Raw genomic sequence first — 26,773 nt, forward strand, 5'->3', positions numbered from 1 at the left:
TTGGCACTTTTTTCCATAACTTGAGTTGATTTATTTTGGAAAACCTTGTTACATTGTTTAATGCATCCAGTGGGTCATCACAACAAAATTAGGCATAATAATGTGTTAATTCCACGACTGTATATATCGGTACCGGTTGATATCGGAATCGGTAATTAAGAGTTGGACAATATCGGAATATCGGATATCGGCAAAAGAGCCGTTGTCGGACATCTCAAGTTTTTTTGTTTGTACCATATTTTACGGACTATAAGTCGCAGTTTTTTTCATAGTTTGGCCGGGCTCCAGTGCGATTTATATATGTTTTTTCCTTCTTTATTATGCATTTTCGGCAGGTGCGACTTATACTCCGGTGCGACTTATACTCCGAAAAATACGGTATTTTATGTTGTAGTGTCTTATTGTATAGAAAAAAAAAACAGTACCAAAGTTGATTTTACGGTAAAAACGGAATTTAACCGTAAAATCTATTGCCAATTTTACAATCTGCAATTTGATTAATAATTTGTTTTGAAATCAAAAGTCAAGCAGATATTTAAGTAGAGTACTTATCTTTATTCCAACAAAAATATCTTTTTGAATATATGATAATATATTTTGATAATATTGAATTTTAAAAAGATATGCAATTGCATGCAGTACATGATTTTTGACGTCAAAAGAGAAAGAACAAATATATTTAGTAAGAAAAGATTAAGCATTTTATTAACGCATATTATTTCCAGGCTTTCGCGGGCCACATAAAATAATGTGGCGGGCCAGATTTGGCCCCCGGCTCTTGACTTTGACACACAGGGTGTAGAGTATAGGCATGTTTTCATCATTTGTATTGATCACATAAAGGGTTTCCCTATTTTAGGTTTGTTCACAAGAAAATATATTTGTCTGTCTAGAAAACAAACAATACATTGTCAGAAAACAAGCTAGTAAGGAATGTATTACAAACCTCTCTGAGCCTTGTTTCCAGCTCCAGCAGCCGACTCTTATGGCTTTGCTCTTGTTGACTTGTTTTTTCTAGATGCTCCTCCAGTTTGGCATTCTGCGCCTCCAACTTCCCGGCCTGAGACTCCAGGTAGAATTTTTGCTGACGGAGCTCTGAGATCATCTCTTCCTGGGCCTTCCTACAATGACTACATGTTAGCAGGTGCAGAAAACGAAGCAAGGCAACTTAGCAGCATGATGTTCTACAAAGTGTGTGTGTGTGTGTGTGTGCGGGGATACAGTTACGGTCATAAGTTTACATATATTTATATGCATGAAGAATACATTCCAATTAACTCAAATGTACCGTATTTTTCGGAGTATAAGTCGCTCCGGAGTATAAGTCGCACCGGCCGAAAATGCATAATGCAGAAGGAAAAAAACATATATAAGTCGCATTTTTTGGGGAAATTTATTTTGATAAAACCCGACATCAAGAATAGATATTTGAAAGGCAATTTAAAATAAATAAAGAATAGTGAACAACAGGCTGAATAAGTGTACGTTATATGAGGCATAAATAACCAACTGGTATGTTAACGTAACATATTATGGTAAGAGTCATTCAAATAACTATAACATATAGAACATGCTATACGTTTACCAAACAATCTGTCACTCCTAATCGCTAAATCCCATGAAATCTTATACGTCTAGTCTCTTACGTGAATGAGCTAAATAATATTATTTGGTATTTTACGCTAATGTGTTAATAATTTCACACATAAGTCGCTCCTGAGTATAAGTCGCACCCCCGGCCAAACTATGAAAAAAACTGCAACTTATAGTCCAAAAAATACGTTACCCCCTCCTTCATCACGCTATGGTAGAAATGGCGCCATGTAAATAAGACCACACACAAGACGAGATCGCCATTTAACAGGGTCCACCTTTCTTAACAGCTATCAAATGTCCATCTTTTGGCTGCTCAATCACAGCGTGAATGCAAACTTTTTTAGCCCGCCCCTGCAGAGGGGGCGCACTTCTCGTTGCGGCAATGGGGTGGAACTTTGCAGTGATGTGCCGTCAGGACCAGCAAGGCCTTCTCTGCTGGCCTAACATAACCAGAAATAATGATCATAATTAAAGATAAAAGTTATTTTTAAATTACTTTCCCTAAATATCTAAAAGTATTCCTATTCTCTTCATGTCATATTATGCTCCTTCCAGCGCTGAGTTTTTATCCAATCAGAATTCAGCTAGCTTATGTTTCCATGCTGTACCAAATCTGCCTAGAGCCTTCAGAATCAACAATGCTGGCGTCTGTGCACTGTAAGCGAACGGGGACATACAGTCACAGACAGTTACAACAGCCAATCAGATTACAAGTTGTTGTCAGTAAGGCCTTCTAGGTGGCCTAAGACAGATATATAGTGATGTTATGAGCGAGATAACATAAGAACTTCATTACCCACAATACCACAGTAGTGACAAACATGCGCAGTTGCCCCGTTTACGTTGTTTAATGTAGCCCTGGATGTAATTGATGAGCACCTTGTGGAGTAAACTTTAAGAAGTCAGCCAACACGCCTTGTCTGCATCTTTTATGATTAGACAAAACACATATATTTGCAAGTCCATTTTCAAGGAGGATATTTTAAAGGGGAACATTATCACCAGACCTATGTAAGCGTCAATATATACCTTGATGTTGCAGAAAAAAGACCATATATTTTTTTAACCGATTTCCGAACTCTAAATGGGTGAATTTTGGCAAATTAAACGCCTTTCTATTATTCGCTCTCGGAGCGATGACGTCACAACGTGATGTCACATCGGGAAGCAATCCGCCATTTTCTCAAACACCGAGTCAAATCAGCTCTGTTATTTTCCGTTTTTTCGACTGTTTTCCATACCTTGGAGACATCATGCCTCGTCGGTGTGTTGTCGGAGGGTGTAACAACACGAACAGGGACGGATTCAAGTTGCACCAGTGGCCCAAAGATGCGAAAGTGGCAAGAAATTGGACGTTTGTTCCGCACACTTTACCGACGAAAGCTATGCTACGACAGAGATGGCAAGAATGTGTGGATATCCTGCGACACTCAAAGCAGATGCATTTCCAACGATAAAGTCAAAGAAATCTGCCGCCAGAACCCCATTGAATCTGCCGGAGTGTGTGAGCAATTCAGGGACAAAGGACCTCGGTAGCACGGCAAGCAATGGCGGCAGTTTGTTCCCGCAGACGAGCGAGCTAAACCCCCTATCGACCCTAGCTTCCCTGGCCTGCTGACATCAACTCCAAAACTGGACAGATCAGCTTTCAGGAAAAGAGCGCGGATGAGGGTATGTCTACAGAATATATTAATTGATGAAAATTGCTAGCTTGCTGTTCTTTCCGCCATGTTTGTTTGTGTTGGCTTCACTATGTGACGTCACAGGAAAATGGACGGGTGTTTATAACGATGGTTAAAATCAGGCACTTTGAAGCTTTTTTTAGGGATATCGCGTGATGGGTAAAATTTTGAAAAAAACTTCAAAAAATATAATAAGCCACTGGGAACTGATTTTTAATGGTTTTAACCATTCTGAAATTGTGATAATGTTCCCCTTTAAAGAGAAACTACATCTTGTGAGACCATGTGAGCCTACCCCGGAAGCTAACTCAGCTGTCCCGTGATGTGAGTTCAGATATTTTATTTCTTAATTTTTTCACGTTCAAAATGTTTTTTGCAATTTTAATTTTGACAGTACCACATAAGATATGTTTTAATTGCTTATGTGGGTTTATTGATTTTTAAATGCGCCAGAAAATAACCTGTTTTGTACAATGCCCAGTAGGGTGTAAATGTGTTCCTGTATAGTATTTCTCCACAATGGTCATGTGGTGACATCAATGATGGTATTTTGAGAGGTAATCATTGAAGTCATCACTGAAGGCCTAGGTGGGAAACGCACGGCCCTCCACTGGAACTTTGTAGCCCATACGCCTAATATGAATTTTACTAATAAACATTTCTTAAGTTATTATGCTGTAATCTGAAACAATATTTCCAATACATACTTGTCTGTTTTCATTAAAGGGGAACATTATTACAATTTCAGAAGGGTTAAAACCATTAAAAATCAGTTCCCAGTGGCTTATTATATTTTTCGAAGTTTTTTTCAAAATGTTACCCATCACGCAATATCCCTAAAAAAAGCTTCAAAGTGCCTGATTTTAACCATAGTTATAAACACCCGTCCATTTTCCTGTGACGTCACATAGTGATGCCAACACAAACAAACATGGCGGAAAGAACAGCAAGCTATCGCGACATTAGCTCGGATTCAGACTCGGATTTCAGCGGCTTAAGCGATTCAACAGATTACGAATGTATTGAAACGGATGGTTGTAGTGTGGAGGCAGGTAGCGAAAACAAAATTGAAGAAGAAACTGAAGCTATTGAGCCATATCGGTTTGAACCGTATGCAAGCGAAACCGACGAAAACGACACGACAGCCAGCGACACGGGAGAAAGCGAGGACGAATTCGGCGATCGCCTTCTAACCAACGATTGGTATGTGTTTGTTTGGCATTAATGGAAACTAACAACTATGAAGTAGGTTTACAGCATATCAAATACATTTGGCAACAACATGCACTTTGAGAGTGCAGACAGCCCAATTTTCATCAATTAATATATTCTGTAGACATACTCTCATGTCAGCAGGCCAGGGAAGCTAGGGTCGATATTCTTCTCTTGACGGTGTGAGCTAAGACATCCAGGGGGTTTAGCTCGCTCGTCTGCGGGAACAAACTTCCGCCATTGCTTGCCGTGCTACCGAGGTCCTTTGTCCCTGAATTGCTGAAATTGTCTTTTTTCTGCAACATCAAGGTATATATTGACGCTTACATAGGTCTGGTGATAATGTTCCCCTTTAACTATGCATATAGATAAAAAGACTTGCTGCATCTTGGATATATTGTCTAGTTACTAGCAGGCACATGAGCGCTGTCCGCTGTCACCTTTGTACGTGAAACATGTTTGCCATTAACCATTTTGGTGAAAATTATTTCATCAAATTCAGTTAAAACTTTCATTTTGACCATGCTTGTGCTGTGTATCATAACTGATTTTATTGAAAAAATGAGAACTGAAGTCATGAAAATCGATATTTGTCTGAACACCCCCCCAAATGGGTCTAGCTCCCTAGAGCCGTCCCTGATGTGCGCTACTCTGCAAGAAACATCTGACCTTTATTGTTGCCAACAAGGGCTTCTTTAGAAAGTACTAAGCAAAGTTTTTGTAAACACAAATTGTCAAATTTGTATTTTATGTTTGTCTGGTTGTTTTTGTTGGTGTTTTTTCTCTCTATGGTAAAATAAAGGTGTCGTGCATTGTTGCTATTTGGTGTGACTTATGTAAACTTACACAATTAGCAGGGTTTCACTTCCCAAACTTTATAGACAATTTACCCAAAAAATGGCATTTCTCCGTAAAAATATATTGCCCCTCATCGCTGTTTGTGTATTGTGTTCACATGTACTTATAGTATAAATGACTTACATGTTCTTCTGGGTGTAGATGCTGCTGTTGGCTGCCAGTTTGTTGGCCTCAGACAGCTCAGCAATTCTCTGCTCCAGGCTGTTCATCTTAGAATCCATTGCATTTATGGTCTGGAGAGGAAACACCAACATCATTTGAAATAATAACTGTCACCTTCATGCAATTGATATCTCAGGCAAATAGTTTCGCTGGTCTACGATAATCAAAACAAGACATCTATGTCAGTGTGATTAATGTGAAAATATGCCTGAAATAGTGTCCCTTCCTAGCGCTTACCGCCTTCTGTTCACTGATGATGCTGCACTTCTCCCGCACCTCCTCCTCATATTTACTCTGACTGGACTCCAGCATTTCTTTATCAGCCATATCCGCCTTCATCTGAGATTCCAACACCTCCAAGCCACAAAAGCAGGATATCGCTCAACAATACATGATGAAAGCAAAACTCTGACGGGATATGGAAGCCGTCGTTGTGTGCATGTGAGCATATATCTGCATATTTCACCTTAATCTTATCTTCATAGAGCTTCTCCTTCTGCTTGAGATGTGTATCCAGTCGCTGTGCTGTGGCTTGTGACTCTCGCAGACATTCCTCAAGTTCCTACATTAAATAAATGAAATACACAGTGCGTAATAAACATACCGTACACTGCAAAAAGTCAGTGTTCAAAAACAAGAAAAAAAAAAATAATAATTAGGGGTATTTTATTTGAACTAAGCAAAATTATCTGCCACTAGAACAAGAAAATTTGGCTTGTCAAGACTTTCCAAAACAAGTAAAATTAGCTAACTTCAATGAACCCAAAAATACCTTAAAATTAGAATATTCTCACTAATAACAAGTGCATTTTTCTTGGTAGAAAAAAATAATATGAGACCTTTTTGCTCAATATGTTGAAAAATATTCTTCAATGAAGTAAATGCTAGTGCCATTATCTTGACATAATGATATGCGCTCGGCATTACATTTCTTGAAACCAGCAAACTTATACTAAAAACTAATTTATTGTTCTTAATGAAAAGGCAACAAGGCAACCGCTTGTTACTCTCAAGGTCTCCGAGCCGCTCAGGCAAATCATATGGTCTAAAACTGAATTTTTCCATCGATAACATGACATCATCGCGCCAAGTGCATGCAAAAAATTTTTAATTGTAATTTTGAAGAATTTATCTGAATGTGCATGAACTATTTCTGTTCAAAATTGTTAGAAATGTCACAAGTTAAATGTTTAAATATTAAATGTCAGTTTACTGTACCGTGCCAACTGTACTACTATTTGAGTACGTATTTTCTATTGTTTCATTGAAAATAAAACAGCATAGTCCATTTGGCTGTCATCCGTTTTAATTATGAGACACAATTGTGTCAAAGTCATGATTTTTTTTTTCTTGCTTGAAATAAGAAATTATTACTTTAAAAAAGTAGTTGTATACTTGTGAGTGTTGATGACACAGCTTTGCAACAGTTGATATTCTAGTTTCAAGCATGTTTTACTCAATATAGGTCATCAAATCTCAGCAACAAGCTGTAATATTTTGCGGAGATAATTTAGGACCAAAACCCTTAAAACAAAACATATATATATATATATATATATATATATATACATACATACATACATACACATATATATATATATATATATATATATATATATATATATATATATATATATATATATATATATATATATATATATATATATATATATATATATATATATATATTAAATATTGGATAGGTCAATAATTCATAATAACATTGATTTTGATTCAATATTATGTTTTGAGCAATGACAGTTTGAAAGAAAAAAAACCAGCTTTGTTTGATTAGTCAACATTGCAACTTTTTCTGAATTACATTTAACCTTTAAGCTTTTTTATTTCACTTTTGTTATGTTTTTGTTTATTTTAATAGTATTTTTAGAATGTGCCGTGGGCCTTTAAAACATTAGCTGTGGGCCGCAAATGGCCTCCGGGGCACACTTTTGACATCCTTGCTATAGATAATAAAAAATTAAATCTGATAAATCTATGGATAAAAAGCCGAGCCTGGCGACGCATGCGCGTTTATCATAACTCTCTCACTCTCTCTGTCTCTGCCCCTCCCTCACCAATGCTGCTGCGTGCACAATTTGTTTTGTTTTTAACCCCTTCTTAACCCTGAACGTACATTGAAAATACACGCAACCCTAACTCAAAATGCCGGACATTTGAGGCATTTAAGAAACTCCGCCCTGACAGCTCCGCAAAAGAGGACATGTCCGGTGAAAAGAGGACGTATGGTCAGTCTATCGTAGCCCGTTAGCTGCTAGCATGCCGTGTATTGTGCCTCGGTGTGCATTGTTTACACAACGTGCGTTACGCTACTTAATATGTCCGTGTGGAAACTCGTTCAGTACACCTCCGAACCGAACCGGAACCCCTGTACCGAAACGGTTCGATACAAGTACATGTACCGTTACACCCCTAAGTGACTTACCATGATTTTATCCGCCATCTGCTGAATTTGCTGGCCTTTGCTTTGGATATCGTCCTTCATTTTAGTCTCACGGCGCTCGACGATCTCGAGCCTTTTCACCTGGTTCTCTAGAGTCTTCCTACCATCCTGTACACAGTCCACACAAGTGCAAACATGCTTACACGTACTGACAAGCATGTCACAAGTGATTCAACATGATCTGTTTGCTTCATATAGGATTTGAGGGAATGAAGTGAACCTCAGTCTCACGAAGGCGTCTGCGTAGACTGTCACTGGAGTCTTCCTTGTTCTGTAGCCTCTCTAGATCTCGTTCCAGGCGTTCTTTGACCAACTTCATGCTTTGGAGATGGTCTGTAGCTTCAGCACTGGATTTTAATGTCTTGGAATTCAAGTTTTGAAATAAACATTTAGTCAGTAATGTCATTCACGGTTCCTTGATGACGGTTTTAAGACTGAATAATACATGTTTTCCGGATAAGTTATACCCCATGATTATAACCATTTTGCAAGGATATGCAACTCATCAGGCTATCATTTATTTCCAGTAGGAAAAAAGAGGCAATCAGCGTTAGTGCTCTTACTCAACTTTTTTTCAGTACATTAAAGCAACAATCTCTCTTTCTCAAGCTCACAAAAATTCTTACCAAATGCTTAATATAATGAGTGTGCTTTTTAGCAAACCAGAATTGTTTTCTTATTAATCATCGAAAAACTATTGAACAAATGCAGGTAGGTCTCAATCAGCAAAATTAACCGGATTAAAAAAACAACAACAAATGATGGACCTTTAACCAACCCTTGAATGAAAGAGTTCAATATATACATAAAATAACCCAAACCAGTACTACTGGACTTAAGATCCTGAAAACACATGAAATATTATCCTGTAATTAAAGGCCTACTGAAACCCACTACTACCGACCACGCAGTCTGATAGTTTATATATCAATGATGAAATCTTAACATCGCAACACATGCCAATACGGCCGGGTTAACTTATAAAGTGCAATTTTAAATTTCCTGCGAAACTTCCGGTTGAAAACGTCTAGGTATGATGACGTATGCGCGTGACGTCGATGGTTGAAACGGAAGTATTGGGACGCCATTGTATCCAATACAAAAAGCTCAGTTTTCATCACAAAATTCCACAGTATTCTGGACATATGTGTTGGTGAATATTTTGCAATTTGTTTAATGAACAATGGAGACTGCAAAGAAGAAAGCTGTAGATGTGATCGGTGTATTAGCGTCTGGCTACAGCAACACAACCAGGAGGACTTTGACTTGGATAGCAGACGCGCTATCCGACGCTAGCCGCCGACCGCATCGATGATCGGGTGAAGTCCTTCGTCGCTCCGTCGATCGCTGGAACGCAGGTGAGCTTCGGTGTTGATGAGCAGATAAGGGTTGGCGTAGGTGGAGAGCTAATGTTTTTATCATAGCTCTGTCGAGGTCCGTAGCTAAGTTAGATTCAATGGCGTCGTTAGCAACAGCATTGTTAAGCTTCGCCAGGCTGGAAAGCATTAACCGTGTAGTTACAGGTCCATGGTTTAATAGTATTGTTGATTTTCTGTCCATCCTTCCAGTCAGGGGTTTATTTATTTTGTTTCTATCTGCAGTTAAGCCCGATGCTATCACGTTAGCTCCGTAGCTAAAGTGCTTTACCGATGTATTGTCGTGGAGATAAAAGTCACTGTGAATGTCCATTTCGCGTTCTCGACTCTCATTTTCAAGAGGATATAGTATCCGAGGTGGTTTAAAATACAAATCCGTGATCCACAATAGAAAAAGGAGAGAGTGTGGAATCCTAAGTTACGGTCAGAGCGAAAAAAGATGCGTCCTGCACTGCACTCTAATACTTCACTCTCACGTTCCTCATCCACGAATCTTTCATCCTGGCTCAAATTAATGGGGTAATCGTCGCTTTCTTGGTCTCAATCGCTCTCGCTGCTGGTGTAAACAATGGGGAAATGTGAGGAGACTTTCAACTTGTGACGTCACGCTACTTCCGGTACAGGCAAGGCTTTTTTTAATCAGCGACCAAAAGTTGCGAACTTTATCGTCGTTGTTCTATACTAAATCCTTTCAGCAAAAATATGGCAAAATCGCGAAATGATCAAGTATGACACATAGAATGGATCTGCTATCCCCGTTTAAATACAAAAAATTCATTTCAGTAGGCCTTTAAGAGAAACCAATAACATACTAAGTATGAGGTCAGAGAAGATAAAGCTTTTATACACTTATCTCACAAAGTAAAATGCTTTTTCCTCCATTATGTTTGGGTGCACATAATGATTAATGATTCATTTTCTAACAAGAAATGTCTACCTTAGTAAGCTTCTCCTGAAGATCTTGGATCTTTGTCTGCTGCTCAGCATTGGTCTGGAAAATAAAAGTACTATTTTCAATACATTCTTCCTTTAAAAGAACAATAGAGTTCAACCTGTTGGAGTCAATCGGATTGGCTGACTTCTGTCAACATAAGCAACTGTTGACATAACTAAAATTGCTTGCACATTTACTTGTGATTTTGGCCCTAGGTATCAGCAGAATTCCTGTCAACCCTCCATGGGGGCTGTGTAATTCTCAAGACCAGAATTTATCGTATTTCTCCTAATTTTCGGCAAAATTTGCCTTATTTTCAAATGTTGGCAGACATAATAGGGACACTGGGAGATAATAAAAGATTTTTGGACCTACATACCTACAAATTGGGCCATCTATTTTCTAGTGGCTAACAATAAAAAGATAAATATAAAACAAATTGGTGCATTTTGTTTCAGAGCTACTACAGCAGTTGTGGCACCGAAGAAACGACCTTTGCTCGTACCCCGAAGCGTTACTGCTAAGTGCCAGTGTCTTTTTACATAACCACAATATGCTTTTGCAAAAACACGCGAGCGATAATGATGAAGTTAACTATACGACAACAAATGTCTACATTTACACTCACACAGTTTTAATGGAAATGGAAACTTTTTGAAAAGCAGTCGAGCCTGTTTTTCAAACTCAACTTTTTGATAATAATAAGAACACCATGGACGAGGACCATAGGTGGGTAGATTAGCCAGAAATTGTACTCAAGTAAGAGTACTGTTACTTTACAGATTTATTACTCAAGTAAAAGTAAGGAGTAGTCACTTAAATATTTACTTAAGTAAAAGTAAAAAGTATGTTGTGAAAAAACTACTCAAGTACTGAGTAACTGATGAGTAACCTGTTCGTTTAATGATGACGGCAACAAATATAAAATCCATTATTATTATTATTGTTAAATAATGCACAAAAACATAAAAATAGCCATGAGCAAATTCAGAGCCAGGAATATCTCTTAAGCAATTAAAACAATAAAATATATTAAATAATAATACATTAACATAATAAAAATTAAGGCAAATTGAGCCACAATAACTTAACAGTACCATAGGCTCAGTAGGTAGAGATTACAAAGGAAAATTACATGCTAGCATTTACGCAAACCATAAACTGATAGGTGTGGGCTGCACTTGGGAACACACTGTGCACTTCTGATTGGTGTTTCTTTGCATGCGTGTGTGTGCGTTCGACTGTGTGTGTGTGTGTGTCTATGAGGCTGCAGTGCGTTAATAAATGTCCCCACACGATGTACATTTGACAGTGATTCATAGCAGGGAAGCTAATATCAGCCTACAGTGACAGCCAAAATATCTACTAACGTTACTTACCACGATGTGCTTCCTCAAATTTGACGTTGAGTTCATGTAAGCTTAAGCTTGATGTTGTTTTGCCGCTGAAACTTTATAATAATAATAATAATAATAACTTGGATTTATATAGCGCTTTTCTAAGTACCCAAAGTCACTTTACATGTAGAACCCATCAATCATTCACACCTGGTGGTGGTAAGCTACTTTCATAGCCACAGCTGCCCTGGGGTAGACTGACGGAAGCGTGGCTGCAATTTGCGCCAACGGCCCCTCCGACCACCACCTATCATTCAATTCACCGGTGTGAGTGGCACCGGGGACAAAGGGTGAAGTGTCCCGCCCAAGGACACAACGGCAGCGATGTTTTTGGATGGTAAGAGGCGGGGAGCGAACCTGCAACCCTCAGGTTTCTGGCACGGTTGCTCTACCCACTACGCCATGCCGCCCCAATGTTTATGTTTTGCCGCTGAAACTTTATGTTTCCGCGGCGGTCACAGGGCCAGGCGGTCATGTGACCGCCTGGCTCTGTTTGATTGGTGAAACGGAGTCAAACGTCACCAGTGACTGCATTTGATTGGTGAACCGGAGTCAAACGTCACCAGTGACTGTATTTGATTGGTGAAACGCAGGCGTGCGATAGATCCTACTTGAAGGTCTGTCTGACAAACCAAAACAAACAAAGCGTGCATTAACAGATTGATAAAAATCAGTAGCGAGTAGCGAGCTGAATGTAGATAAATGGAGCGGAATAAAAGTAGCGTTTCTTCTCTATAAATATACTCAAGTAAAAGTATGTTGCATTAAAACTACTCTTAGAAGTATACTTTATCCCAAAAATTACTCAAGTAGATGTAACGGAGTAAATGTAGCGTGTTACTACCCACCTCTGACGAGGACTTGGGAGTTAGTCTGGACTTAGACTGATTGAAAGCTGTAACGGGTTTGACTGTATTAACATAAACATAGACAAAGAAAGTAAATTACCTTGTCTAGTTTGGTGAACTGCTCATCTGCCTCCGCTTTGCCTTGCTCTTTAGCCTGTGAAAATACTTTTTTTTGTCACTGAATACCCTCCAAATAGTTGAAATAATGAGATGTTATAACATTCCTCAACAAACTCAAAAAGAGACAGACTATTTACAGTGAGTATTCTCTATTGTGTGGATATGAAATTGTACTTTTTCTGGACAAGTCCGACACCTTCTGCAATCTATGCTGGTAGTTCCTCTTCAATTCTTCACTGTTCTGCCGAGACTCCTTCAGTTCGGCTTCATACAAGTCGCTACGACGCCGGGCAGCAGATAGGTCCTCCTCCAGTTGACGGATGGAAACTCGCATCTCTTCCAGTTGGGCATGATATTCCTGCAAGTAGGCCAAATTGTCAGTGGATGAAAGAGTAATAAAATGCTTAAAGGGGAACATTATCACCAGACCTATGTAAGCGTCAATATATACCTTGATGTTGCAGAAAAAAGACCATATATTTTTTTAAACGATTTCCGAACTCTAAATGGGTGAATTTTGGCGAATTAAACGCCTTTCTAATGTTCGCTCTCGGAGCGATGACGTCACAACGTGGCGTCACATCGGGAAGCAATCCGCCACTTTCTCAAACACCGAGTCAAATTAGCTCTGTTATTTTCCGTTTTTTCGACTGTTTTCCGTACCTTGGAGACATCATGCCTCGTCGGTGTGTTGTCGGAGGGTGTAACAACACGAACAGGGACGGGTTCAAGTTGCACCAGTGGCCCAAAGATGCGAAAGTGGCAAGAAATTGGACGTTTGTTCCGCACACTTTACCGACGAAAGCTATGCTACGACAGAGATGGCAAGAATGTGTGGATATCCTGCGACACTCAAAGCAGATGCATTTCCAACGATAAAGTCAAAGAAATCTGCCGCCAGACCCCCATTGAATCTGCCGGAGTGTGTGAGCAATTCAGAGACAAAGGACCTCGGTAGCACGACAAGCAATGGCGGCAGTTTGTTCCCGCAGACGAGCGAGCTAAACCCCCTATCTACCCTAGCTTCCCTGGCCTGCTGACATCAACTCCAAAACTGGACAGATCAGCTTTCAGGAAAAGAGCGCGGATGAGGGTATGTCTACAGAATATATTAATTGATGAAAATTGGGCTGTCTGCACTCTCAAATTGCATGTTGTTGCCAAATTTATTTAATATGCTGTAAACCTAGTTCATAGTTGTTAGTTTCCTTTAATGCCAAACAAACACACACCAATCGTTGGTTAGAAGGCAATCGCCGAATTCGTCCTCGCTTTCTCCCGTGTCGCTGGCTGTCGTGTCGTTTTCGTCGGTTTCGCTTGCATACGGTTCAAACCGATATGGCTCAATAGCTTCAGTTTCTTCTTCAATTTAGTTTTCGCTACCTGCCTCCACACTACAACCATCCGTTTCAATACATTCGTAATCTGTTGATTCGCTTAAGCCACTGAAATCCGAGTCTGAATCCGAGCTAATGTCGCTATAGCTTGCTGTTCTTTCTGCCATGTTTGTTTGTGTTGGCTTCACTATGTGACGTCACAGGAAAATGGACGGATGGTTAAAATCAGGCACTTTGAAGCTTTTTTTTTAGGGATATTGCGTGATGGGTAAAATTTTGAAAAAAACTTCGAAAAATATAATAAGCCACTGGGAACTGATTTTTAATGGTTTTAACAATTCTGAAATTGTGATAATGTTCCCCTTTAACCCTTTGAAATGCAGGATAGTTTTTGGTGTTTTTACATGTTTGTGTTTACCTTTACTGTTAATACATCCATCCATCCATCCATTTTTCTACCGCTTGTCCCTCTCGGGTTCACGGGGGGCTCTATCCCAGCTGCATTCAGGCTATAGCTCATCTTAAAACCTATTTTATCACCTGTTTTGGGGGAATCCACGATATATATATTTTTTCAAGCCGATACGGATGCAGATACCTTTATACTTTTCAAAACCAATACAAATAAACAATAACTTATTTACAGTATAGAGCACACCTGTGAAGGGAAAACCCTTTCAGGTGACTACCTCTTGTAGCTCATCGAGAGAATGCCAAGAGTGTGCAAAGCAGTAATCAGAGCAAAGGGTGGCTATTTTGAAGAAACCAGAATATAAAACATGTTTTCAGTTATTTCACTTCATGGTGTTTTTTTTGTTTAGTTTTTTCCCCATAAAAAATACAATCATGTGTGCTTACAGACTGTATCCCTGCAGACTGTATTGATATATAATGTAGGAACCAGAATATTAATAACAGAAAAAAACAACCCTTTTGTGCGAATGAGTGTGAATGAGTGTAAATGGGAGAGGGAGGTTATTTGGGTTGGTGCACTAATTGTAAGTGTATCTTGTGTTTTTTATGTTGATTTAATTAAAAAAAAATTTAAAAAATTGTATATATATATTTTTTTTTATTTCTTGTGCGGCCCGGTACCAATCGATCCACGGATCGGTACCGCTGGTTTACAGAATGAGTAGGGAAAAGGGGTGCTGGATTCGCTCACCCTGGTACGGATAATCTCACCTCATTACAATGTTTTTTAGCTATGTTTTAATGTTTTTGGATTTAACGGTATGAATAATGCCTCATATAGACCTGATAAATCATCTGTCCGATATTTATCATTCACCCCTACTCCTCATGCAGATTGAAGTTTGGATTTATTATGCTTTGCCTGCACGTCAAAACTCCTGTGAGTTAAATAATAAAAAAATACAGAATATCCGGATATGAGCAGATTTTTAGCATTTGTTAGAGGTAGAGTTGTCCGATAATATCGGCCGATAAATGCTTTAAAATGTAATATGGGAAATTATCGGTATTGGTTTCAAAATTATCGGTATCGGTTTCAAAAAGTAAAATTTATGATTTTTTAAAACGCCGCTGTGTACACGGACGTAGGGAGAAGTACAGAGCGCCAATAAACCTTAAAGGCACTGCCTTTGCGTGCCGGCCCAGTCACATAATATTTACGGCTTTTCACACACACAAGTGAATGCACGCATACTTGGTCAACAGTCATACAGGTCACACTGAGGGTGGCCGGATAAACAACTTTAACACTGTACAAATATGCGCCACACTGTGAACCCACACCAAACAAGAATGAAAAACACATTTTGGGAGAACATCCGCATCGTAACACAACATAAACACAAGAGAAAAAATACCCACAACCCCTTGCAGCACTAACTCTTCCAGGACGCTACAATAGACACCCCCCCCAACCCCCAATCCCGCCCACCTCAACCTCCTCACTCATGCTCTCTCAGGTAGAGCATGTCCCAAATTCCAAGCTGCTGTTTTGAGACATGTTGAAAAAAAAAGAATGCACTTTGTTACTTCAATAATAAATATGGCAGTGCCATGTTGGCATTTTTTTTTCCATAACTTGAGTTGATTTATTTTGGAAAACCTTGTTACATTGTTTAATGCATCCAGTGGGGCATCACAACAAAATTAGGCATAATAATGTGTTAATTCCACGACTGTATATATCGGTATCGGTAATTAACAGTTGGACAATATTGGAATATCGGATATCGGCAAAAAAGCCATTATCGGACATCTCTAGTTAGAGGTAAAATCTGCTCATTTGTACAAACGTTTATTTGTACAAAAAACTTTTGCTACAGCAGTAAATATAAGTGCTTAAACAGGGTTACCGTTGGTCCAAGTGTTGTTTGACCCTAATCCTGTTGAATGAATTATTTCTGTGAGAAGCTGTTCCAGTATTCATGTGAGCAACCTCATCCATAAGCAATGCTGCTCACTGAATTTAAACCCAACAGGATGAAAAACGGTTCTGCAATTTTGCAGATAATAAAAAAGACGCTATTGCAAGCCAGTTTATGTCTGTCAATTCTGTAGAAAGGAATGCTGAGAGTGAAAGTGAAAGTGAACGGGTCACAGTTAAAAAGCCATTGGTCACAGCCTAGTTGATCTAATTACAGGACATCAGGTTACATGGCACATCAGTACATGCGTGCGTCCCGAGTCTGGCACTGATCCTCGGCTGACACGCAATACGACAAGTGAATCTGACAGCAGCAGGAGAAATTGCCAAAATAACTTAGGTAGAATGGAAAGCAAGACACAGTTTGTTTGGATGAAAGAAAGCATAAACACAATGTGATTTAAATAAATATTGGAGTGCTCAGTTTTGTAATTAATTTGCAATATAATATGAGTCAGAGTTTGCTTTCTGCATGTTATCTAACCTCTTTGCAACGATAATAAACTGCACATGTTCTTTGTTTTTATTTCGGGAGTCACAAGGAGAACATGCAAACTCCTAACAGGAAGACCCCAAGCCCGGGGATCAAACCCAGGGCTTTCTTATTGCGAGGCACACGCACCAACCCCTGTTCAACTGTGTGTGTGTGTGTGTGTGTGTGTGTGTGTGTGTGTGTGTGTGTGTGTGTGTGTGTATATATATGTATATATATGTATATATATATATATATATATATATATATATATACAATTGAATGTGTTGTCCTGGGCTGGTCTCTATCTTCAAAGCTTTGAAAATAAATGACAAAATACCTATTCTGTTCTGGTGATAATTTAAACTCATCTTATGTGTCATCAAAAGAACTTGGGATTGACCAGTAACTTAAATTCCCTTGGTGGAACATCTGGTACAAACGCAACAATTTATATATATATATATATATATATATATATATATATATATATATATATATATATATATATATATATATATATATATATATATATATATACATGGTCACTTTAGTACGGAGAACATATTCACCATTAATTAGTTGCTTATTAAGATGCACAATTAGTAACATATTGGCTCCTAATTAGTCATTATTAAGTACTTACTAATGCCTTATTCTGCATGGCCTTATTATACAAGCAGTAAGCCATTAACTAAGAGTCTTCCCTCAATAACCTCAGAATTATTGCTTATTAGTAACCCTAACCCCTATACGGTATGTTCCCCTAGTGTCCAAATAACTCTAAATTAAGTCTTTGTTACTTAGAATATGTTCCCCATACAAAAGTGTTACCATATATATATATATATATATATATATATATATATATATATATATATATATATATATATATATAAAACAATATTAACACATATAAACAATATATATATATATATATATATATATATATACAACAATATTAACACATATAAACAATATATATATATATATATATATATATATATATATACAACAATATTAACACATATAAACAATATATATATATATAAACAATTTATATATATATATATATGTGTGTGTGTGTGTGTGTGTGTGTGTGTGTGTGTGTGTGCAAGCTTTTAGAATTGTAGCTATTAACATGACTAGCATTTTTACTTTTATATTTGACAAGAAATGGTAAAAAAAAAATAGTAAAGACCAAATGCAAACAAGGCCAGAGGTTTACAACACAGAAAGTAGGCCAATTCAAAGCTTCCATGGGAATGTTCTATTTTATCATGCTAATGATGTGTAAATGTGCTTCTGTATAGTATTTCTCCAGCAATGGTCATTTGGGGACATCAATTATGGTATAGGTGGGAAAGGCGAGAACATTGAACTAATTTGTTAGAATGCACCATATAGTTAAATAGTATTGTGCATGTTTATGTGTGCATGCGCAAGTATGCTTTATGAAATAATTCAGCTTATTTAAAACAAAACAAAAGTCTTGTCTAAAAACCCTATGTTTCTTCCAGGGTGCATCAATAGGCCTTTTGCCAGTACTTTTATTTAATTGACATTATTTTTAAACTTTTACAAACATTCTTTTTTGTTCTGGCTGACTTGAAAGTCAGTGCACAGCTGTGTGAGCAAACCACAGGGAGAAAGAAGGCGATGAGAAACTGTCAATGCTGCAAAGTTAACACTGGTATGAAAGTTCCATAGGATTCACATATGTTCACATTTATTGATTTCCGTCAATATAAAAATGAGGTTTGTTAATGTCTGCTACGTGGGACAAATGTTTTGCATTTCATTCCAATACACTGCAAAAACTGAAATCTAAGTAAGATGAAATATCTCAAATAAGGGTGATATTTGCTTATTTTCTGTCTGATAAGATAATTCTTCTCACTAAGCAGATTGTATGTTAGAGTGTTTTACTTGTTTTAAGGGTTTTGGTCCTAAATTATCTCAGTAAGATATTACAGCTTGTAGCTAAGATTTTATGACCTATATTGAGTAAAACATGCTTGAAACTAGAACATCAACTGTTGCAAAGCTGTGTCATCAACACTCACAAGTATAACACTACTTTTTTAAAGTAATAATTTCTATTTCAAGCATGAAAAAACAAATCGTGACTTTGACACAATTTTGTCTCAAAATTAAAACGGTGACAGCCAAATGGACTTTGCTGTTTTATGTTCAATGAAACAATATAAAATACGTACTCATATAGTAGTACAGTTGGCACAGTACAGTAAACGGACAGTTAATATTTAAACATTTAACATGTGACATTTCAAACTATTTTGAACAGAAATGCATGCACATTCAGATGAATTCTTCAAAATTACAATAAAACATTTTTTGGCCGGGGGCCAGGCTGTATATATGCGCACTAATTGACTGAAAGAGCACGCACTTGGCGCGATGATGTCATGTTATCGATGGAAAAATGCATTTTTAGACCATATGATTTGCCTGAGCAACTAGGAGACCCCGAGAGTAACAAGCGGTTGCCTTGTTGCCTTTCCATTAAGAACAATAAATTCGTTTTTGGTATAAGTTTGCTGGTTTCAAGAAATGTAATGCCGAGCGCATATCATTATGTCAAGATAATGGCACTAGCATTTACTTCATTTAAGAATATTTTTCAACATATTGAGCAAAAAGGTCTGGGGTTTTTTTCTACCAAGAAAAGTGCACTTGTTATTAGTGACAATATACTTATTTTAAGGTATTTTTGGGTTCATTGAAGTTAGCTATTTTTTCTTGTTTTGGAAAGTCTTGACAAGCCACATTTTCTTGTTCTATTGGCAGATCATTTTGCTTAGTTCAAATAAAATACCCCTAATTTTTGTATTTTTTTTTTCTTGTTTTTGAACACTGACTTTTTGCAGTGTATATATATTGGTGTTTATTTGATGTCAATATTGTTTAACTGCCTTTAATTTTATTTGTTTCCAGTGTCTTCCCCCTCATTTTGTACATGACACCGCCTAAATGCTATTTAAGTTAATTTACATTTTATGGAAGGTGCTTTATGTTTATTCAGCCAAAATGGGACTATTTACTTTATTTGCATAATATGAAAATGTATACAGGTACAGTATATTGCATGTTTAGAATAATTATAAGGTACTCTTTATTTGTAATTATTACATTTGTCTGAATAATTTGATGACATACTATTTTATACTGCTTTAACACAGTGAAGATTATGTAACTGTTTAATTGCATATGTGGCAGAAGGATCTGTGTGGTAAGATGGTTTTGGACACAAAGTATTATGGGTAATGGCAGTCAGGTATGGTGGAATCGAGCCACACAGTTTTTTGACCTTACTCTTAATTTTTTCTAACTCTTTCTTACTGCAACAAACTCGCTTTATTTTGCCTTTCATTTGTTCCCACATCGTTATTGTTTTACGTTTTTGAATGATTAAGTTGACAAGTAAACGATATAAAACGAAGAGGAGCGTCTGGAGTTGTGTTTGTTGTTGCTGCAGCAAGCGGAGCAGGAGAAAGTAGAGGAGCGTCAAGCTTGGGCTTCATTAGGAAACTACCGTATTTTTCGGACTATAAGTCGCAGTTTTTTTCCATAGTTTGGCCGGAGGTGCGACTTATACTCATAAGCGACATATGTGTGAAATTATTAACACATTACCGTAAAATATCAAATAATATTATTTAGCTCATTCACGTAAGAGACTAGACCAGGGGTCGGCAACCCAAAATGTTGAAAGAGCCATATTGGACCAAAAATACAAAAACAAATCTGTCTGGAGCCGCAAAAAATTAAAAGCCATATTACATACAGATAGTGTGTCATGAGATATAAATTGAATTAAGAGGACTTATAGGAAACTAAATGACCTCAAATATAGCTACAAATGAGGCATAATGATGCAATATGTACATATAGCTAGCCTAAATAGCATGTTAGCATCGAGTAGCTTGCAGTCATGCAGTGACCAAATATGTCTGATTAGCACTCCATACAAGTCAATAACATCAACAAAACTCACCTTTCATGCACAACGTTAAAAGTTTGGTGGACAAAATGAGACAGGAAAAGAAGTGGCTTAAAACACGTCCTAGAAAGTCGGAGAAAGTTATACATGTAAACAAACTACGGTGAGTTCAAGGACCACCAAAATTAGTAGGACAAAACGGCGCTCGCCAAATACTCGAATCAATGAAGCATGTTTAATATAAACAGTGTGCTTTGTAACAATTAGGGAGGTTTGTGTCATGTTTGTCCTCCTACAGAAACCATATTAAAACAAAAAATAGATTTTTTTTCCCTTCATCTTTTTCCATTTTTCATACATTTTTAAAAAAGCTCCAGAGAGCCACTAGGGCGGCGCTAAAGAGCCGCATGCGGCTCTAGAGCCGCGGGTTGCCGACCCCTGGACTAGACGTATAAGATTTCATGGGATTTAGCGATTAGGAGTGACAGATTGTTTGGTAAACGTATAGCATGTTCTATATGTTATAGTTATTTGAATGACTCTTACCATAATATGTTACGTTAACATACCAGTTGGTTATTTATGCCTCATATAATGTACACTTATTCAGCCTGTTGTTCACTATTCTTTATTTATTTTAAATTGCCTTTCAAATGTCTATTCTTGGTGTTGGGTTTTATCAAATAAATTTCCCCCAAAAATGCAACTTATACTCCAGTGCGACTTATATATGTTTTTTCCCTTCTTTATTATGCATTTTCGGCCGGTGCGACTTACACTCCGAAAAATACGGTATGAGCTCCATACTGGAAATTCAAGTATGGGGGGCACATTTTGGTGATAGGTGACTGAGTAGATTATTAGTCATTATTAGTTTTTAAAAATTCAGCTTTTCCCCATTTAATTCAGATATTTTGCTCTTTTTCTTATATTTTACTGTTGTTGTTTTTTTTAGATAGTGTCGGAGGCAGATATTTACATATATCCGTATTTAAGTGTTACTTCTTTAATTTCATAATCATATTACAAAACAGCTAGTGTTTTTCTTCCAATTGTGGTCTTTTGGTTGTCTGCAAATACTGTGTGCTAACCTTGAGTGTGGAATGTAAGAAAGAGAGATACTCCTTCTTATCTATTCTTATGTCCAGGTGCGGAGGACAATGGGCATGTGTTTGGGTTGAAAAGACAAGACAGCGAGGGAGGGAGGGAGAGAGACTTTATAGAATAGAAGGTTTCCATTTCTGAGGGCAGACCATCTTAGCTGCGTGATTGAATGTTCTATGCTGGACTGGTCTCATTTATATTTACAAAACTTTGCAAATATATACAAAATACCTATTCTGTCTCTGGTGGGTTTTTTACTCAGCTTTAAGTGTTGTAAAGAGCTTGGGAGCGACGACCAGAAACTTGAATTCCCTGGGAGGAACAACTGGTCCAAACGCAACAATAGATATGTTATTATTTGCAAATATAAATGCAAAATTTTAGCAGACACATTGTACAACATGTCGGTACCGGATAGGTATCGTCGATACCAGCCTGAATTGTACTCGGCATTGAATTGGAAAGAAAATGAGTGGTATCGCACATCACTATCAGAAACTCAATCAAGAGAAAAATGATTATACTCCTACACAACTAACCTCACTCATGGTGCTAGAAAACCTCTCTGTTCTTGAACACTGGAAAGAAAATGCATAAAATGCAGGTAAAGATCATAAAACTTCAGATTATGCGCTGCAATTGTACGTACTGTACATTGCATTAGATTAAAATCCAAAATCTGACCCAAAAAAAAGTCTTGTTAGGATAGGATGCAATACAGAAATCACGGGTTTCAGATTGCTGAAACGAAATGAACCAAGGACCCAGCATTTCATCACAACAGTCTGCCCACTGCATCAGCTCTTCACTCGTAGGTATTTGGCTCTCATCTCCATAGCAACCATTGCACAGCGTATTCACTGCTTGGTAACCAGCGCTTTAGTAGGCTGAGAAAAAGAGGCTGCTTTTTCTAAAACCGTTGATTTAAATTGATTTTTTTTTATAATTTTTTTTTTTTAAGTGCATACTGCTGAGTAGGGATTTGTAGATACTGCTGGTCTGTTATCCATTACTGTCAATGTGACAGCTTCAGTTGTGTACTGGGATGGTTTCAGCTATGTTACATAACCCAAAACGCATGGGTTTTGCTCACAGAGCACATTTGAATTTGAATTAAAAGCAGCATGGACAGTTAATATACATTGTTCTTGAAAAAGTAAATAGGTTATACAAACCCCAAAAGCAGTGAAGTTGGCACGATGTGTAAATGGTAAATTAAGAAAGAAAACAATGATTTGAAAATCCTTTTCAACTTATATTCAATTGAATAAAGCAAAAAGACAAGATACTTAATGTTCAAACTGGAAAACGTTATTTTTTACAAATATTAGCTCATTTGGAATTTGATGCCTGCAACATGTTTCAAAAAAGCTGGCACAAGTGGCAAAAAAGACTGATAAAGTTGAGGAATTCTCATCAAACACTTATTTGGAACATCCCACAGGTGAACAGGCTAATTGGGAACAGGTGGGTGCCATGATTGGGTATAAAAGCATCTTCCATGAAATGCTCAGTCATTCACAAACAAGGATGGGGCGAGGGTCACCACTTTGTCAACAAATGCCCAAGCAAATTGTTGAACAATTTAAGAACAACATTTCTCAACAAGCTATTGCAAGGAATTTAGGGATTTCACCATCTACGGTCCGTAATACCATCAAAAGGTTCAGAGAATCTGGAGAAATCACTGCACATAAGCGATGATGTTAAGGACCTTGGATCCCTCAGGCGGTACTGAATCAAAAAGCGACATCAGTGTGTGAAGGATATCACCCCATGGGCTCAGAAACACTTCAGAAAACCACTGTCAGTAACTACAGTTTGTGGCTACATCTGTAAGTGCAAGTTAAAACTCTCCTATGCAAAGCCAAAGCCATTTATGATTGATTGCATTCAGACAGGTTAAAATGTTGCTAAAACCATCACTTTTCTATCAGTCACAGTGACTTTTCAAAACAAAAATATTACAGCAAAAATCATATGGGTTGATTGACATGTTTATTCTGTAAGCTAACTTCAATAGTTTGAAATTATTTTGACAGTTAATGCCAGTTATCCTGTCAACCTTTCACAAGACTTCAATTTGTTAATTGAAAGTATAAACAGTATAAACACTTTTTACAGTAAACAAATGGTAAAACAGTACTAAACAATTCCATTAAAAAAAAAATTGGTGTCATTATTAACTTTCTGTTCAAGCTTGTATAATCTACTGCCTTGTTCAATTGTAAAAAATATTCTGTGCCTAAAATTCACATTTCTATCACAATTATCATACTGTAAACATGGTAAGCTAACTTCATTAAAATTAATAGTCCTGTCAATAGCATGGAATTACAATTCAAATGTAGTTTTTTTGTAAGCCTTTCAAAAGAATTCAAAATATGAAAAATTAATGAAAATTAATTTAAGCCATCAGACACTTGAACATCTCTAATGTAATCATTTTAACTTTTCAACAGAAATAGCACTGCAAAAATATTAAGGACATACTTCTGTATTTTGGTAGTTATGCTGTCAACATTTAACAAGATTTCTTCAACTTGGACTTGAAAGCATAAATAGTATAAACACTTTTAACAGTATAACAATACTAAACAATTCCAATAGATAACATTGGTGTCATTACCTTTTTGTGGCTAAAATCCAAATTTAGCAACGGCATTAGACTTGTGTTTTTTTGTCCCAACGTGGTCTTTTACATCGCTAATTCCTCCGTGTCCGATCGAAAAATCTTGTCTGCACAAGGTGCAATTCGCGTAGTTTTCACCCTTTTTGGAACGGATAATTATTCCCGGATAGGCTTTTGAATATTCTTCACGGAATGACTGCAGTTTTCTTTTCGGTTTAAGACTCGTTTGCGATTTTTCTCCGGCTGATTCCATGATTGTTCGCTCGTTTGGAAACAATGGGCAACAGGTGCCTCGTGCTTGGCAGCGGTGCTATAAATAGCCTCGCGCATGGCATTCGGAATGGGAAGCAGTGTCGATTGTGATTGTTGTTACGCGATTTCGTGAATAAAACTTTAAAAAAATAAAATAAATTGTAATTAATGAAAAACCGTATTTTTTATCACTGCAACCGTAACCCGGAATAGGTTGATGAAAACCGTACTAATTACGGGAAAACCGGAGTAGTTGGCAGGTATGCTGATGCAAAGTGGAAAAGTGTTCTGAAGTCTGACGAGTCCACATTTCAAATTGTTTTTGGAAACTGCGGACGTCGTGTCCTCCGGACCAAAGAGGAAAAGAACCATCCGGATTGTTATAGGCGCAAAGTTCAAAAGCCAATATCTGTGCAAGTCATGGGTAACTTACACATCTGTGAATGCACCATTAATGCTGAAAGGTACATACAGGTTTTGGAGCAACATATGTTGCCATCCAAGCAACGTTATCATGGACGCCCCTGCTTATTTCAGCAAGACAATGCCAAGCCACGTGTTATAACAGGGTCGCTTCATAGTAAAAGAGTGCGGGTACTGGACTGGCCTGTCTGTAGTCCAGACCAGTCTCCCATTGAAAATAGGTGGCGCATTATGAAGCCTAAAATACCACAACGGAGACCCCCGGACTGTTGAACAACTTAAGCTGTACATCAAGCAACAATAGGAAATAATGTGTCTCCTCAGTTCCCAAACGTTTACTGAGTGTTGTTAAAAGGAAAGGCCATGTAACACAGTGGTAAAAATGCCCCTGTGACAACTTTTTTGCAATGTGTTGCTGCCATTAAATTCTAAGTTCATGATTATTTGCAAAACAAATTAAGTTTCTCAGTGTGAACATTAAAGATCGTCTTTGCAGACTATTTAATTGAATATAAGTTGAAAAAGATTTGCAAATCATTGTATTTTGTTTTTATTTACGAATTACACAACGTGCCAACTTCACTGGTTTTGGGTTTTGCACTTGTTTAGCGCTTTTCTACCTCCAAGGTACTCAAAGCGCTCTGGCACTATTTCCACATTCACTCATTATTACACACATTCACACACTAATGGCGGGAGCTGCCATGCAAGGCCCTAACCACAACCCATCAGGAGCAAGGGTGAAGTGTCTTGCTCAAGGACACAACGGACGTGACTTGGAGGATCAAACCAGGACCCTCAGGTCGCTTGCACGGCCGCTCTACCAACCGAGCCACGCCGTTAATGTTTCTTGGTTCCTGTATGTTACATTACAAACATATGTATGTATGTATGTTACAAGGACTATTTTCTTCACCTAATGGTACAGTACGTCCAAAGTGTCCAAACTTTTTTCCACCCTGCGCCAGTTTGTATATTAAAGATGCTTAAAGGGGAACATTATCACCAGACCTATGTAAGCGTCAATATATACCTTGATGTTGCAGAAAAAAGACCATATATTTTTTTAACCGATTTCCGAACTCTAAATGGGTGAATTTTGGCGAATTAAACGCCTTTCTAACAATCGCTCTCGGAGCGATGACGTCACGTTGTGACGTCACATCGGGAAGCAATCCGCCATTTTCTCAAACACCGAGTCAAATCAGCTCTGTTATTTTCCGTTTTTTCGACTGTTTTCCGTACCTTGGAGACATCATGCCTCGTCGGTGTGTTGTCGGAGGGTGTAACAACACGAACAGGGACGGATTCAAGTTGCACCAGTGGCCCAAAGATGCGAAAGTGGCAAGAAATTGGACGTTTGTTCCGCATACTTTACCGACGAAAGCTATGCTACGACAGAGATGGCAAGAATGTGTGGATATCCTGCGACACTCAAAGCAGATGCATTTCCAACGATAAAGTCAAAGAAATCTGCCGCCAGACCCCCATTGAATCTGCCGGAGTGTGTGAACAATTCAGGGACAAAGGACCTCGCTAGCACGG

At 37.8% G+C, this 26,773-nt stretch overlaps 1 protein-coding gene across 1 annotated transcript in view; it reads right to left on the reverse strand.

Moving 5' to 3' along the window:
* LOC133595493 (citron Rho-interacting kinase-like) overlaps positions 1-26,773 on the reverse strand; it is a 155,336-nt gene that overhangs the window by 77,012 nt on the left and 51,551 nt on the right. The window contains exons 7-15 of the mRNA XM_072914262.1: positions 12,843-13,004; positions 12,627-12,680; positions 10,285-10,338; positions 8,192-8,332; positions 7,954-8,079; positions 5,977-6,072; positions 5,748-5,864; positions 5,472-5,581; positions 947-1,121 (exon numbers count right to left, since the gene is read on the reverse strand). Of these exons, the coding sequence (XP_072770363.1) occupies positions 947-1,121; positions 5,472-5,581; positions 5,748-5,864; positions 5,977-6,072; positions 7,954-8,079; positions 8,192-8,332; positions 10,285-10,338; positions 12,627-12,680; positions 12,843-13,004 (1,035 nt within the window). The remainder of the gene's footprint in view (positions 1-946; positions 1,122-5,471; positions 5,582-5,747; positions 5,865-5,976; positions 6,073-7,953; positions 8,080-8,191; positions 8,333-10,284; positions 10,339-12,626; positions 12,681-12,842; positions 13,005-26,773) is intronic.

The sequence above is a fragment of the Nerophis lumbriciformis genome, linkage group LG12 (assembly GCF_033978685.3).
Source record: "Nerophis lumbriciformis linkage group LG12, RoL_Nlum_v2.1, whole genome shotgun sequence".
Classification (NCBI taxonomy): Eukaryota; Metazoa; Chordata; class Actinopteri; order Syngnathiformes; family Syngnathidae; genus Nerophis; species Nerophis lumbriciformis.